The sequence below is a fragment of the Vipera ursinii genome, assembly GCF_947247035.1.
Source record: "Vipera ursinii genome assembly, chromosome: 2".
In the NCBI taxonomy this organism is placed as follows: Eukaryota; Metazoa; Chordata; class Lepidosauria; order Squamata; family Viperidae; genus Vipera; species Vipera ursinii.
Window position 1 is genome coordinate 133,610,455 of NC_139513.1, and position 16,299 is coordinate 133,626,753.

A 16,299-nucleotide genomic window follows, 5' to 3' on the forward strand; every position below is an offset into this window, starting at 1 on the left:
CTGCAGCCTATCCAAGATACAACCCATTCTCGAGCAGCCTTCTAGCCTTTAAAAATCACACATGAATGGAACATGCTTTTGAGAACAGTGGCTGGGTGTGAGGGAATGCTTGTGGCATGCACCTCTTACGTGCATGTCATAGGCTCGCTATCCTAGGATATGCTTTCAACTCCCAGTCACATGTCAGCCTTTTCTTCACTTGCTCTGGCCATGACGTTTTCCAGAGCTTTTCTGTTTCCAACCACACTGTTTGCTGCTTGGGTCAAATGTGGCATTCTGACCTTAGATTATTGTCGCTCTTCAATGCACCTTGCTTGCCTGTTTCCACTCACTTGCACTTTTGCTTTGCGTAGGCTTCTTATGGCACTTTGTACAAATAAAGGTCCTTTTGCAAAATTTCAAGACTATGTTTGAGAGTGTTTTCTTATGAAAATGGATCATTATGTATGTGGTGATCCTGGATGTTTCTCTACAATCATTCCACCCAGTGCAACTCTTTCTAAAAAAGAATATGTCTGGCAGGAAAAGTATTTTGTGTCTACTACACCAAAAGCAGTTTCCGCAAGCTTTTACAAAGAACAAACATACTCACCATCATCCCCATTTCCATTACAAAATACATATGGAATGAAGGATGTCCATCAAGAACAAAGAGTAGGTATGCATCATATTTTCCTCATAATTAACCATAATTCACCAAACTAACCCAATATGTGTACTCACAATAAATTGAACCACATATGGCTGGGTTCATGCAACAATCTAAGCTAAAATATGTTCAGCAGCTTTCTCCAATCTGGTATCCTCCAGATGATTAGGTTTATAGCTCATATTCATAATAATATACTGAATAAAAGTCAATGGGAATTGCTCTGACCTATCTGGAGGGCTTGAGTAGGGAAAGCAGGCAGAAACAGAGCTGGTAAATTTGCTTTAAAAAGGATAGCTAGCGCCCTCTGGTGTCCTGTTTGTGTAATACACCTAGAAAATACTTTCATTTAAGTCAACCAGAGGCCACACATACATACATAATCAGAATTAATGCTTAAGACACCTTGTTCTCAGGTGAGTCATCAGAACTGACTCCCAATTCACTCCAAAGCATCCCAGATGGTATTAGAGTTATAATATTTAACAAAAAGCTTCCAGACAGTAAGCAATATCTCTCAAGGAGGATTTTAATTGGTTTTCCTGCACACTGCAGTCTTGCACTAGATGGCCTTTGTGACCTTTTCCAAAAGCATAGTTAGTTCCTTGATTTAGGGACCTGCCTCAAGAACAAAACTTCTTCACTTGGATATTGTTTTCATTTGACAGAAGAAACTGGCACGGAAGGACATAATGAGAACCATTTAGCAGGAAGGGAAACATTTAAATGAGTCACCTTTCAGAAAATCCATGGGTTGCTTTTTAAAATTCAACACATGCCTTGGGCAAAGACCAAACAGTACTTCCATTTCCAAGTTGAAGCGTATGTCAAAAAATTTGAAATTCTTACGCATATCAAACAAAACTACAATGCAAAAACCACATTGCCTTTGATGGAAATGCTATAACTATTAAGAAAGCTTCGGGAGATAAAATAGTAAGTGGGAGTTGACTACTGAGACTCTAGTATAGGGGGATCACCTTAAACCACTTTCAGAGATTTCACAGCTGGCTGTGCAAGCCAGTATAATCCTCTCTCCAGAGGTTGGGACGGTGCAGCTCCCTAAATTGCAATCATACTACAGCAACCTTAAGTAAGAAGTCTCAAGATGCCGTTACAAGAAAGAAAAAGTTAAAAATCCGCAGAGGCCAGCCGGGAGAGGATAGCTGTGAGCTGTGCGCAGCATACAGGTCAGAAACCGGGTTTTTAAACCCACTTCTGAATTCGTTTATGTCACTGCGAGTTGTTTTTTTTTTAGTTTTGCCAGCTTCGCTCATTTCTAATTGTACACCTCTTTCTGCTCTGCACCCGTGTTTATTATCTTATCATGTAACCATAGTGACTCCAGCTATGTTTTGGGACGGGAGCCGATGCTTCGGGAGCAATTCTGCTCCAGCTGGAGGGTCAGGGTGCTCCCGGGTTAGATTGCAAAACGTGTGAAGTTGTTAAAAGCGTTAAAAGATCTGGAGCCGGATGGCCCGTTTTAAAAGCGCCTAGCCCGGGAAGGGCCAGAGCAGAGAAGAGGCTGCCGTGTCGGCCGAGGCGAGCCGCCGCACGCCGCCGGCCCCAGCGCTGGGCGTGGGGCAATGTTGCCAAGAGGGGCGGGGCGGGGGACTCACCAAGCGAGGCCTTCCCTGCCAGCCTGCGCAGGGAGCGCAGCATGGAAAATTCCACCGTCCCTCGCCGGAAGCGCCACATCGGGCCTGGCCTCCGTCGTTTCCCAGCTCCGGCTTAATGCCCCCCAACGTGGGCAAGGCTGCACTCCCTTCCACTCACCGCCTAGGAGTAGCTGCCTTGCGAGGAAACCCGCCCGACATCGGGCTGCTCGCGTCCCGGGACACCTCCTAACTTTAGCAGCTAGCAGGGCCGGTGCAACTGCACCGCATCCGCCGGAGCCACAACTGAAACCGCTGCTGCAGCCTGGTCGCCCCGGGGCAGCGTGCCGAAGACAGCTAGTTCGCCGACTCTCTCCCTCCCCAAACTAGAGGGCCGTTCTGCACGCGGGTTGCAAGATTTCTGCGGCTCCGGCCCTTGCTGCGGCCGAAGGACTCGCTTCTCCCAGCTCGGCATGGTTGCTCGCCCTCCTTTCAGTCGATGCCCCCTCTCCCAACCCGTCATCTCAGTTAAGTCAAAGCCCAAAGTCACACCCGTGTTTTTTTTTTAAATAATCAGGTAATTGTACGGCAAAGGTAGTTTGTTGCACTCACACGTCCGCACCGCTCACGCACCCCGCCGCCGCCAGCGACCAGGTTCCCAGATTCACTGCAAATGTTAAGCGAGGTTTTGCGCCTCCCCTTTCCTTGGGTCTGAACCAATCAGGAGGCGGCGAGCCGATTCCGCCCGAAGGAGCCGAAGAGTGGAACTTCGGAATCCCGTCCCCGCACCAGAAACCCCAAAATACCTTTTGAGGCAATCGCTAAGTGGTCCCCACTCTCAGGGAGAGGACGACTTTGCTGACAGGAGTTCCCACAGGAAGGTATAGTTTCTCCCTCCTGCTTTTTTGTGAGTACTAAAGAGTTCTTTGAAGCGTCTGCCGTAATTATACGTCAATTCTTAAATCCAGACCAGTTTAATTTCCACTTCCCCTCAAATCTGTTGCCTGCGGTGGCTCAATATATGGCAGAGCAAAGTGCCCCTGGTAGCTTCTTCATCAAGCTTCATTAAGTTTTGATGGGAGAAGAAAAGTCTGACACGCTTGAGTGATTATTGTAAAGCCAGAAGCATCCTTGCATCAGATAGGTAAAAGCATTGAGTAGTAAGTAGGCTTTTCTATTCCAATTTTATTCCGAGTTTCGCCATCCTAGATGCTGGAGAAATCTACCTGCGAAGGAGACATTGATCCCATTGAACTAAATCTTCATATTTCACAGCAAATCGTCTCCTTCCACAAAGCTGCAGAGGTAGAGGTGGGAAAAATCCAGATTTTCTTGGCTGGGAGAAAGAACGTCTATGCTTGATAAGATACAACTGCATCTAATAAAATATACTTGGACTTTGTAAAGTAGCACTATATCAAATCACCACCCTAATTAACCTGGGATTGAGGCAAGGTATTGTTTCTTTAATAGCTCACAGATTAACACAAAAACAAATGAACTGTATAAGATGTAATGCAAAAGACAATGCAAACGTGACTGCAGCAAATTAAAACGAAACAGAAGGAAGACCTAGGTTTCCCATTCTGTTCTGTGTCTGAATATTAACCAAAAATGTCAACAAAAAAGGCAGATCAAGTACACTGGAAGATCTTTATTTGATATTTGTTTCTCCTATGTACATATTCAATAAATATTAGTTAATATAATATACCCATAATCTGGGTAACATGATCAATATGCCTTATGTCTGTCAGATGGATTTCTCAGCAGAAGTTAATATTCCTGCAAAAAATTCTTGTATGGGAAGAAATTATTCCTGTATGCTTTCATAATTAAAGGTGCTCTCTGCTCAAATATAATTTCTGGAAATCAGAAAGCATCCTGGAAGAAGTCAGTGTCCGTCCAACTAAAATTAACCTTGAAAATTATACACAGTAGGAAATCCAATTCTACCTAGCTAGGAAGAAGAGAAAAAATATGCTTAAGCATTAATTAGGCAAGGAAATATGCTAATTGCATTTAGACTTAAGATGAAAGCACGATTGTGCCACAGTAACAGTAATCCAAACAAAGGAAATTAAAAGATTTTTGACTCCTAAATCTTAATAGATTTCTCATTAAAACTGTTCCAGACTTTATGAAGAGGGATGCACACTTTAATCAAATTAATCAACATCCAACATCAAAAAAATGCCTGTGTGTTTGTTTAGTTCTCCTCTTTCCCCTTTGTTCTTTCCCAAGTCATTGCTCAATGTCATCCAGAGGACCATCCGATTATTTCCTTTTACAATTCTGATGAAAGAGTACCATTTCTATTTATGAACTGTAAAATATATAGCTTCATTACCTGTTAGGAACACGTTAAAAACTGAGCTTTTGCAGAGAGCTTCCTGATGATATTTATGGACTTCAGTACACCACCTTTAATATTTTTATTTATTTTCTTGTTATTTAATGTCAGAGTTTTTAATTGTAATTTTAAAGGTACTGTGGATATTTTATGATCTGCTTGTAGTCACTAGCTGTGCTGGTCCTATGGGCATGACTGCGACAGTTTCCTCTGGATATCTGGGCTGAATTTGACCCATTACCCCTGATGAATTTGACCTGTTACCCCTGATGAAATGGACAAGGTCTGTATTGAGATTAACTGACTTCAGAAGCACAAGTACTGGAGGCTCTGATCAATTTCATGCCCCACAAATTTGTGAATGAATAAACCTTTATTGTCAAAGTACAACTATGTACACATTGAGATTGGCTGAGCCTCCCTTCGTGCCCCCACCCACCCCCCAGATTACAGTGACACAAACCCTCCATCTTATTACACCATGTGAACTAATTGCACAACACACCAGCCTCGCAAGTAAATTATGCATAAAGTTTATAAAAATTATTTCCTGTTCAAAAGCCTAACAGCCCATGGATAAAAGCTGTTTTTCAGTCTTTTGGTGCGGCTGGCTATACTCCTGTATCTCCTACCCGATGGTAGGAGAGTAAAGAGGTACCTCCAGGGTGTGAGTCATCCCTGAGAATTTTCCTCACTCTTCCAAGGCAGTGAGCCCTGGCGATGTCATCCAGTGGTGTCAGGGGACAGCCCACAATGTCTTGTGCTGTGCTCACCACCCTCTGTAATGCCTTCCTATCCGCGGCTGTCAGACCAGCATACCAAACCACAATACCATACAAGAGGACGCTCTCTATAGTAGACCAGTAAAAGCGGGTCATAAGCCATTGTTCTACCCTGTTCTTCCGCAAGACCCTGAGAAAGTGAAGCCTCTGTTGGGCCTTTCTGGCCACCTGGGTTGTATTAACTTTCCAGGTCAGATCTTCGCAGAGGTAGACTCCCAGAAATTTAAAGGAGGAAACTCTCTCCACACAGTCCTCCCCGATGTAAAGTGGGGCAGGTTCCTCCTTTTTCCTCCGGAAGTCTAGCACCATCTCTTTCATCTTGCCGATGTCTGCACCAATTTTGAATTCCGATGTGCAAGAAGGGTTTGTTGATATACATAACCCATTCGCTTCCGTTCCACTTCTTGTTTCATGCAAATAAGCAGGATTCATCATGGAATGCAAACATGACCATTTGCTGAACAGGCAGAGAAAATGCTCCTTTAAGTTGCTGATGTTTGTTCCAAAGTCAGGTAAGCAGGTATTTCACAGACAGAAACAGGGCTCAATTTGTCAATCAATGTGGTGAACAAAACAACTGATTCAGATGCCTGACAGCAGTTCCATGGACTGCAGCACAGCTTAACTCTTTCAGTATAAGAAATAAATAATGTGTTATTAGGCTGTTATTAGACATTCCAGGAAAAAACAGTAACTTAATAGAGACAAAAGAAAGCATGTAGAACCAACAGCTTAAATATTTACTGTAAGGTTTTTAGCTTTTAACTTAAAACATATTTAATTCATCGCCATACTTTAGTAGTGATTATACTATTGTGATAAGAGCATTCCCTTTGAACCTGTGTAACAAACCTATTTCTGGAGGATGTCTAAGCATTTCATAAGCATCTCATAACTTTCTGTAAATGATTCCACTGGCTTTGGCAATCCTCCTCTAGCTTCACTGCTGGGCCCTTCTTCCGTTCCATTAGCTTTATCCTCTATCCATCTCTGCAGGGCCTAAAAAGAATTAGAAACTTTATTCAAAATGGGCATGCACAGTAACAACATGTAAGCTAGCTATTTCGTATCACGTCAAATTTCTACATTGATGACTTCTTTTTCACATACTGTAACACAGATCAATTTTCTTCAGAGATGCATTTCATTTCCTTAATGTCATAAACAAAACAATCAAAACAAGCCATAATTCTCTCATGTGTGTTAAATCAATCCTATACACACAAGTGGCTGGGTGCGACAGATCAATGGATTAATTTTTCAGAAGTTGCTGTTGTTGTTTTTTTAACAGGTCCAACCGCCCAGCAGATTTTTCTATTTATTCTGCCAAGCTGAGCTTTTGACTTTAGCACCTAACTCTTCCTTGACCTCATCATTACCATCAGCAGCACAGAATGGAAACTGGCATGCAGTGGACCAAAATAATGAATCCGTCCTGCTTAATCTGAATTTCTCATTTCTGCCAGAGCTGGGAAGAGCAGCATTTAAAGCAGTTCTCACACTGTTAAAAGGATCCTGAAGTGACATACCTTGTATCTTTCCAGAATGCTGAACCCAAGTACAGACTGCAGCTTGCGCAAGCAAATAGGACAAAGGTCTAAAGGGCGTCTGTCTGATTCCTCCAGATGATTAGATCCTTGCATAACACACTGTAACCACTGACAGTGATGGAGCCCAAAGATGTGTCCAATCTCGTGAGTCAAAGTCTGAAACACAGATATAGCCAAACCACATTTGTTGTTGTTAGCTGCAAAGTCATGTCCGACCCATCGTGACCCCATGGACAATGTTCCTCCAGGCCTTCCTGTCCTCTATCTTCTGGGGTCCATTTAAGCTCATGCCTACTGCTTCAGTGACTCCATCCAGCCACCTCATTCTCTGTCGTCCCCTTCTTCTATTGCCCTCAATCTTTCCCAGCATTAGGCTCTTCTCCAGTGAGTCCTTCCTTCTCATTAGGTATAAGCCAGCTTAAAACCCACAACAGTTGTGCTGAATAAGAGCTTGCTAGTCCCTACAGCACCGCTGTTTTTCAAATCAGAGTGTACACTTTCGTTGCAGGATTTGGAATAACTTGGCAAAATTATTGAAAAATGATGATTGAATTCTTGCTCTGCCACAGAATATGAATGGAAGAGTTCTATTTAAACCAGCCTTCTCATTATGTTTGACTTATAATGTCTATTGATCATGGACTTGAATAATTGTAGTTGCAATCCAGGGTGTTTGAACTACAAGAGATTTTGTGAGAAAAGGTAGAACTGGCCAGTGGGATAGACTGGTGTTTGATTACAATTGGAGATGGCCAGATACAAGGCCAATTTCAACCAAAGAAATGTGCTGGATGATTTTGGGTCAGGCACTCTCACTCCAACCTCATAGCTTTGCTATCTGAACACCTAGAGAAAAGGCAAGTGATAAAATTTAACAAATCAAATCAAAAGTATTTAGCCTTTTTTATTTACCTTTATACTTTTCATTCAATATAAATATTAGCCAATCCATTTTAATCTTTTAGCAGAATATTAAAGATATGAAAAGTACAATAAAAATAGTGAGTCAAAACACATTTCAAGCTTTAACTTCTAAAAGTTTTCTCTAATCCACAAGCCAGTGATCTTCTTGTGCAAAAAAGTGTCCTCACATTTCTGCATGATTTCAATCTAACATTCAAATGATCACATGAATTAATGTAATATTTTTGGTGTAGATTAATAATGATAAAATAATCATTGAAGGAAATATTTTATTTCTTGAAAGAATGGAGTTATGGCACTCATATCACATGCTTATCCTATAGTAGGAATGATCTTTCAGTTTTGTGTGACATATTAACACATAAACAAACAAGCTGAATTATCACAATCAGCTAGCTTAAAATGTGGATGACTAGGCTTGTAATGCCAACCTAACCAGCTGCTCTTTCCTCACCATGTACTTGTAACATCTTGTAGCATCTAATAATCATTCTGCTAAATTGTAATAAAAAAGATAGGATTTATAATGCTGTAATGATGATAAGTGATCCTAGAAGATTCTATAAATCACTAGTGAAGGAATGGCTAGTATCCATTTCAAGTAATTTCATTTTTAAAGATGACAAAATAACCTTAATTTTAATTATATTAACTGTTTATCATAGGGCATACATGCACTATAAAACTGCAGGAATAACGGAGTCAGATTCTTGTAATGTGAATCTGAGGAAATCTTCTCAAGAGATTTCCATGTAGCTTAACAAAAGTAAACTGCAGGATTATTACACTTCCAATCCAGTCAAGTTTCCCAAGCTCTAAACCAGCGTTTCCCAACCTTAGGAACTTGAAGATGCGTGGACTTCAACTCCCAGAATTCCCCAGCCAGCATAGCTGGGGAATTCTGGGAGTTGAAGTCCACGCATCTTCAAGTTCCTAAGGTTGGGAAACGCTGCTCTAAACGAGTGTTTTCCAACCCTAGCAATGTCTAAAACTGTGGACTGCCACTCCCAGCAAGCTGATTATGGAATTCTGGGAGTGGAAGTCCACAGAACTTACAAGTTGCTGAGGTTGGAAAACACTACTCTAAACACACAACCCACCTGTTGAAAAATTTCAATAGGCTACTGTTCCATTAATAAAAGGAGCTGGAGCTGCTTTAAAACTAAGCAAGGATATTAAAAAAAGAAATTTGGTTTCAATATAGTATCAATATAATATAACTCAATATAATATAACTCTAGCAATTTAAAACACCTACTTTGCAGGATCTCAGAAGCAGTTTACTAGTGATCTCGGGTGTATAGTAACCATCAAACACAGAATAATCAGCTGCAGGAAGCTTTTTCGTTGTCTTCAATCTGCCCTTGTAGTTTGCACTATAGAAGTCGCTGTCATATCTGGCAAAGCTGAAGATCCCCACCCCTTATCAAAACAAAAGGGAATTCAAATTAAAGTTGTACCAACAGGGACTGCTATATTAACCATACATACATACATACATACATACATACATACTGTACATATTCAAAAAGAGTACTTCTAGTATAGAAACCTTGCAGCCCACTTCAAAGGTGGTCACAAAACTGCAACTTTTAAAATGACAGGAGGAAGAAATTATTAAATATAACAGACTAATCAGGTTCCATATTTAATTCATGACTATTTATTTTAATTACATTTAAATTCAATTCAATCTTTGACATAACCACTTTTTACTGCCTATCCCTTGGCATGATGCCAGAGCTAAGTGTTATCCTTGGCTTGGAAAAAGATCAAATATCTAAGTGTGTGTGTTTGGGGGGGGGGGGAAATCTTGCTGTTTCAGAGCAACAATCTCTCTGTGTCTTGAAGTAAAGGTGTTTTCTCTTTCACCCCACCAGGATCAATTCAGCTGCAAAAGAGTCCGCTCGGCAAGTGAGTTTAGAAAGGGCAGCAAAGTCCTCCAAAACACTTCTGCACTGGAGCTTAGCCACCACCCTTTCGGAAAGGCAGATCAGAAGAAATGGGAGAGGAGAAATGGAGCCCAAGTAAAGACTGAAAGAATCTTAATGACATCTCATGTGTTTTATTAATTGCCTCCTCTACGCAGTTGAAAAAAGTACTGGAATATGAGAAGTCCTTGGTGCTGCCTGAGCTTGGTTGTTTTCTTGCAGACATTTCATTACCCAAACCAGTAACATCATCATTGCACAGTGCACATCAAGAAGAGACTGGACAACCATTTGTCTGAAATGGTGCGGGGTTTTCCTGCTTGAGCAGGGGGTTGGACTAGAAGACCTCCAAAGTCCCTTCCAAATCTGTTATTCTGTTAAACAGCCAAACTCAGAGAGCCCCAAGGCCCATTCATTTCAACTCTTGAGCTAAAATATTCTCCTTTATTACCACAACTCCTTTTTGTGCAAGTAACCATTTCAGAGGAGAATGTGTCTTTTGTCAGGAAAATGAGGCTCGAGAAAGTATACCACCTCTCCGCTAGTTTCATGTTCCCTTCCAAAATATTTTGTTTGCATAAACCAAGATATCCAATGTATGACTATCAATACGCTGACTTTGTAATAATGCCGCTGGGGGGGGGGTGGTGGCGAAAGCCCTAATAAGCAGGCATATACATAGAATGAAGGCTATTGCTAAGCACATTGATTTGTGCTTTAAATTGTAAGCCGGCCTGAGTCTTCGGAGAAGGGCGGGATATAAATGGGATTAAAAAAATATAAAAAAAAATAAAAATAAATGCTTTACTCCAAGATGGCAAAGTAAAGGCACCTATGCTTTATTATAAAAAGGCTTCAAATGTACAGTACTACCATTGCCCTCTTTTGGTCAATGACAGTACAACATAACCCAATCCTTAAATATTCCTGAGCCTCAAGATAGAATGCCACTGCTCATTAGGGTACCTGTCAGTTTTTCTATGTGAACAGAATGCTTCTAGACTGCAAAGATTGTGGGAGACGATTCACATAATCAGAGCTATATTAGAACTCAATGCACTGTTCCAGCATTCTGAGATTGGGATTACACTTAACACGTAAGGTGATTTACATGTTTGTACTTTAGCATGTTAATAAATGCGCAAACCTCGTCAAGATCAATTAATTACATGATCCTTGGCCTTCCCAGTAAAAGACTTATTTCTGCATGGAAGATCTCTTCCCAAGATGCTGAGCATTGGCATCAGGCCAATCACACAGGAATGACGTGCGACGCCTGCATTTTCAGAATTCTTTCTATCCTAATTTCTGGCAAAACTGTGAAACGACGGATATACCAACGTGCAATCAAGAAAACCGCACGAATGCCTCCATGAAACTAGCAGAAAATAAAACTGACGGTAGATGTTACTTTTAGTTTTTAATAGTGACATACCACATTTGCACTACATTGCACTCTGATGCAGCCTGAAGTTACAAAAGCAGTGTCCTGTTTCCACCTATTCCTCTACACTGATAAACAAGGAATGCAAAAATATTGTTATGTTCACTCAAGGCACATTAAAGTGCATCTGAGTTAAAGGAAATCAAGTCTGTGATGCCTCAAGCAACAGGCTATGACTCCTGCACAGAGTTGGCTTCTACTGAAAACTTGCAGATCCAGTTTTCTTGCAGTGCAAAGCCCCCACTCATTAGCACGATTCTCAAGTAATTTTCTCCTTACAGTCAGAGGTAATTCTATTTCATATGAACTGTGAAAAGATGATTGGCCAAGGTCATATTATAAATCATCCCGAGAACTTAAAAGGAAGCGACCACATACCTTCTGTTAAGGAGGCTTGTCCAAAGACAAAATTCCAAGAGTCCTTTGGGTAAAGATCTATCATGGTTATTCCCACAATGCAAAAAGCATCCTTTGGCTTTTTTTTCTTTAGGTAATTCAAGAGATACCCTATATGAAAAACAGGTATCAACGTCTCTCCACAGAAGGCAATAACTGTATAATCAAGAACTGCAGCCATAACAGTAATCCTGAAATAAGAGAGGTATCAGTTTTGTCTATTCTTTGTACCTGCATGAATTTGCAGATTTTGTGTGTATTCATTGATTCGAAAAGCACAACCTGTGTGTGAAACGGGCATTGGGTCTAGGATCCTTACAGTCAGGCTGTAGTAAAATGCTTCACAGTAATCTCTCAGCCATTTCAAGTAAACATCTGTGCTAACTTTGGCATCTCCAAAAGAACCTAGGTCCAGAAAACATCAGTTTATAGCAGTTTTTTTCCTTCCACTATTTATAGGCAAAATAATCATATAAATACAACAGTAAAATATTAACTTTCCTTTATAATTGTCTAGCTATACAATTCTGAGTAGAAAAAATTAGCTTATTTTAAAAAAAGAGAAGAGAAAAAGCCAAAGATTATTTAGTGAACAAAAATAGCATTGCAGTATAAAGAGCAGCTATCATGATTCAGGGAAATGAAGGACCTTAACTACATGCCCACTTAGATACATATTTTAATACTCAAAATAGGTTCTTTTGAATTTAACCATGCACTGAGTTGGGCTTTATGTTTTATTATCTTTGCTTTCTTAATTTCCATTAGATACAGTATAAATCTGATCTCCTACATCAGACATGTCAAACACAAGGCCCGGGGGCCAGATCCGGCCCGTGAAGTGGTTTCATGCGGCCCGCGAAGCCATCCTGGAAACAGTGAGGGAACGGCCCCCACTGCCTTGGCCCTGGCCCAGTGACCCTCCTTCTGCCAGAGACCCTCAGATCTGTTCCACTCCTTCCCAGGCCCCCATAGGCGCCCTTGATGCGAACGATGTAGAGCTCGCCATGCCCACCCAGTAGGCCATATGCACTTTATCCACGCCCACCCAGTAGGCCACACCCACCCAGCCCCCTGAGGGCAACCGCAATGCTGATGCGGCCCTCAATGAAATTGAGTTTGACACCCCTGTCCTAAATGTTGTGATAGGAAGAGTCAAGACTGCCTTAGCAACCTTCTCAAGTAGAAGATAGAAACTCATCCAATTCTATCACTTGTTGCCCTTGTAGGAGTATGTAGGATGCATTTGTAGGAATATGTAGGATTCTTTAGGTCAAGCTGTCAGTTCAGAGAAAATTATCCTGAAAAACCGGCCTGATAATATCCAGGTTTGGATGACAATTATGCAAGTGGAAAGCATGAAAGCTGCCTTTTTAATTAATTGCTATTTAATGGCTAAATAAACATTTTCATAGCTGCTTGTTTAATATTACCAATGGGCTGGATGTAAATCTTTCTGTTCTGTGGGGTTGGAAAATTTCTGCAGGGGTCATGATAAAACTGTGAAAAATCCTGGGTGGGTTCTGGATGGGAAAAGATCCAGTCTGATTCAGAATGCAGAGTTATAGGCTTAAAAAGAGCACTGCCTGGTTGAAATGCTTCATTCAGCAAATGCTTCTCCTTGGGATCAAACTTCTCATAAAGATTCAAAAGCTGTCTGTCCTTGGAGATCAGAGCTGTTTTCAATGTCTCCTCAGAATGCTTAATTACCTTCATCTAGTAACAAGAAACAAAGATGAATATTGGTTATGAAATCTGGTTCTGACATGCATTTTTATTTTAAACAGTTCCTCTTCACAATCAGTTAAGTCTTGCAAATTCCTTTGATTCTTATTGCAAGCAGATAAGTTACAAGCCAAGGCCTGGGCATGCAGCATATATTCAGCAAGGGTCATGTCTTACCCATGCAACAATCAACTTCTCCATTCTCTTCCTATTTCTGTACCAACTATTATTTCATAACCAACTTCTGCTTTCCAACAAGATCACCATGGGAAAAGTTTGCTGTAAGCTGTCCTCAGTCTAGTTCCTGAATTAGTTCACTGATCACAACTTTTTAAAAAATCCATTAAATGCAATCTTGGTTTGAGATTTATTGTCGACTAGGATCCAGATGATTCTCATATAAGGCATAATTCATAACAACTTTAATCTCTGTGGTACATATAATTTATTGTATTATTTAATTGAGTCCCTGATTCATTGCATCTAACATTTTCCCCTCAATTATGCTAATCTGGAACATCTGCAAACATTAAACTGCGGAAAGAATTAATGGAAGAGTTTTCCATTTTCTATCATTAGTGGACAGATCGTGTATTTTTCATTTAAAAATGATGTGGTTACATTGTGAAGTGACTATTAGGGAGACTCTTTTATTCTTTTTAAGATTGTGTTATGCTATCTTTTGCTCAACCCACATCTCAGAGTACAACAATTAGTTATTAGATTATTTTATCCCATCTCTCCTTCAAGAATTCAAGATGGCATACATCAAACTATGTCCTCCTACTTTTCCCCAGATCAACTTGGTAAGTTACGCTGGGCTGGGAGAAGGAGAAAAAGTGGTCTAGTCACCTAGCGAGTTTCCACTGATAACGGTAGCTTGAACTAGGTTTCCCTGGTGCCAATCCACTCTGAGGTATATGTAGCATACATATGTGGTGAGATGGAATTTATGAGATCCTCAAAAAGAGAAAGAAGGAATTAAGGCATCTAAAAAATAGAAACAGCTATCTTTCCTTTCCTTTGTCTCATTTCATACATTAATGTCTTTGCTTTACTATTTCTTATTCTTTTTCTGCATATCATTTCTTCTTACAAAAGAGATCATGATGAATATGAATGCATGTCCTGCATTTATATACTAATAAGTCTTGAAAATAACATGTTTCCACTTTTCACTGCACATCAATGGAACCCACAATTTTCAACAGGCTGGGAAAGCTAGAATAATTATATTACTTGTCCAAGACTTGAGAATGTCTAATGTCTTTCTTTCTTTTTAGATATAATACCATATTCCATACTAGATTTCATACCATGTTTTTGAAAGTCCTCTCGGTTTCAAAAAATTACCTGTCATATGGCAACAGATTCCTAAGAAGACTGCTTTTCATATACACAAATCTAATCTCATATTCTTCGCATAGAGATTGGGAAGCAAATTAGATCTTTCTAATTTAACTAAGAAAATATAATTTAAGGAAACCACTTAAGCTAAATTTTCAGAATCTGTTTCAAAAGGTATTCTTGTACAACATATTTCCAAAAATGTTTTGAAAGTTTTGAAGGAGTCACAAAAGTTTTTAGTAACTTTCATCAATAATTCTACAGAATATATTTTTGCAATGCACATATACGGGATAGTAGGCAGTATTATAATCTTTAGCTATTTTTCCTACATAACCATAAACACATCCTAGGAGATTATAATTTACTGAGAACAGGTTTCATGTGGTACATTCATATGTTTGCATATTCATAAAGGTGAGTTTGTTTTTACATTCATTTTCTGAAATTTCACTGGATTCTGGGAAAAATTGAAAATTTAATTGGATAACCCAGCAGCCAAAAATTTTACTGAGTTTGTATTTTGGAGTTCCAGAAAGCAAAGTAGTAAGATATTTATTAAAACTTGCTTTAGCATATTTCTCTGTTAGGCTAGTATATCAAATCCTCTTAATTCCACGATAAGCAACTCATTCTTTAAGAGGGGTAACTAGGAAATGCAATTTAATATTAGCCCCCATGTTCCACCAGCGGCCTGTTCCACTTACTCTCTCTCCCGATACGTGGTGCTCCCAAAGCACCTCCCCAATCATCAGGTGCAATTTATTGACAGGGTATCACAAAGGAGTTCAGCAAATAAAGGCACCTCTACCTTGAGCTTGAATTCACGTGAACACCTGGACACAGCAAGTAATTACCCTGGCAACGCTCTGAAAATGATTTACCGCTGCCATATTGAAAGGTTTTGTTATTATTGTTGTTGTTGAGTTTCCCAATCTGGTCCAGGGTCCTGCCAGTAGGCTAGGATTTCCCATGTCAGAAAGGGCAACGAACTAGCGCTGATCCGGCTTATTATTATTTTCCTGAAATCATCTATGTTTACCAAGGTAGCTTACCACCTAAGACAGGAAAGCCTTCCGTTCTCCCCATTTACTCACGTCTGTCTTAAATCCCCATGTTGCGTACATATATCGGTCAATTTCTGTAGTGATTTAATATAGAAACAACATACTGCGAGGGGGGAATAATTTGATCTTCAACGTAAGCTCACACCCCGGAAGAAGAGAGGGGCAACTTTATTCTGAAATGGCGCCCAAAATCAGGCTATATCCCCTGCCTGCTGCAGCCGACTCTTGTACCCCATCTTCCAGGAAGCAACCCCTCCCCCGCCCTTCACACTGCACGGGGCTGCTGTTCTTGCTGCCGCTGTTGATAACGCAAGCATGCACCCATTGGCCGGCCTACCGCTTCCGTGTCTCCGTTGCCAGGCCACTGGTCCCGCCCCCGCCGCAAGTCTCAACGGAAGCAGGTTGGCGCCTTGAGTGCAGAGAGCAGGGCTGGAAAAGCCCAGGCCGGGGGGAGGGAGCATGCGCGCGCTCTCCTTCTCGAGGAGTTTTATCTCCTAACGCCCGTAACTTCCACATCGCCAGACCACGTGTGAAGG

The 16,299-nt window shown here is 40.7% G+C and overlaps 2 protein-coding genes and 1 long non-coding RNA gene across 8 annotated transcripts in view; 1 reads left to right on the forward strand and 2 right to left on the reverse strand.

The window, feature by feature from the left end:
• ARSG (arylsulfatase G) overlaps positions 1–2,912 on the reverse strand; it is a 164,086-nt gene extending 161,174 nt beyond the window's left edge. For all 4 annotated transcript variants that reach the window (XM_083353177.1, XM_083353176.1, XM_083353172.1 and 1 more), the window contains exon 1: positions 2,857–2,912. The gene's annotated coding sequence lies outside the window, so the exon portion shown is untranslated. The remainder of the gene's footprint in view (positions 1–2,856) is intronic.
• A 95-nt stretch (positions 2,913–3,007) lies between these two features.
• On the forward strand, positions 3,008–10,395 carry LOC310634664. Its single transcript, XR_014491292.1, has 3 exons — positions 3,008–3,125; positions 6,924–7,073; positions 9,734–10,395. It is a non-coding gene; the product is annotated as an uncharacterized lncRNA (long non-coding RNA).
• AMZ2 (archaelysin family metallopeptidase 2) lies at positions 4,858–15,918 on the reverse strand. Of its 3 annotated transcripts, XM_083353190.1 has the most exons (8): positions 15,794–15,918; positions 13,058–13,340; positions 11,856–12,029; positions 11,607–11,735; positions 9,112–9,275; positions 6,909–7,085; positions 6,232–6,378; positions 4,858–6,006 (listed from the first exon to the last, which is right to left on the reverse strand). In XM_083353190.1, exons 1-7 carry the CDS (start codon positions 15,821–15,823, stop codon positions 6,232–6,234), a joined length of 1,104 nt encoding a protein of 367 aa, XP_083209316.1. In that variant the 5' UTR covers positions 15,824–15,918; the 3' UTR covers positions 4,858–6,006. The 3 variants fall into 3 exon arrangements, with proteins under 3 accessions (XP_083209316.1, XP_083209315.1, XP_083209317.1); XM_083353189.1 differs by having other exon boundaries at positions 4,858–6,378; XM_083353191.1 differs by having other exon boundaries at positions 4,858–6,378; positions 15,752–15,883.
• Positions 15,919–16,299: the final 381 nt, after the last annotated feature.

Bases quoted from the DNA above. Each gene is read 5' to 3' on its own strand.
- AMZ2 (XM_083353190.1), bottom strand. From the start codon at position 15,823: ATGTACGCAACATGGGGATTTAAGACAGAC. The intron at 12,030-13,057 runs GTAATATTAAAC...TTCTGGACCTAG, and splicing joins GATTTACATCCAGCCCATTG to GTTCTTTTGGAGATGCCAAA. The intron at 6,379-6,908 runs GTATGTCACTTC...AATTCTTTTTAG, and splicing joins GCATTCTGGAAAGATACAAG to GCCCTGCAGAGATGGATAGA.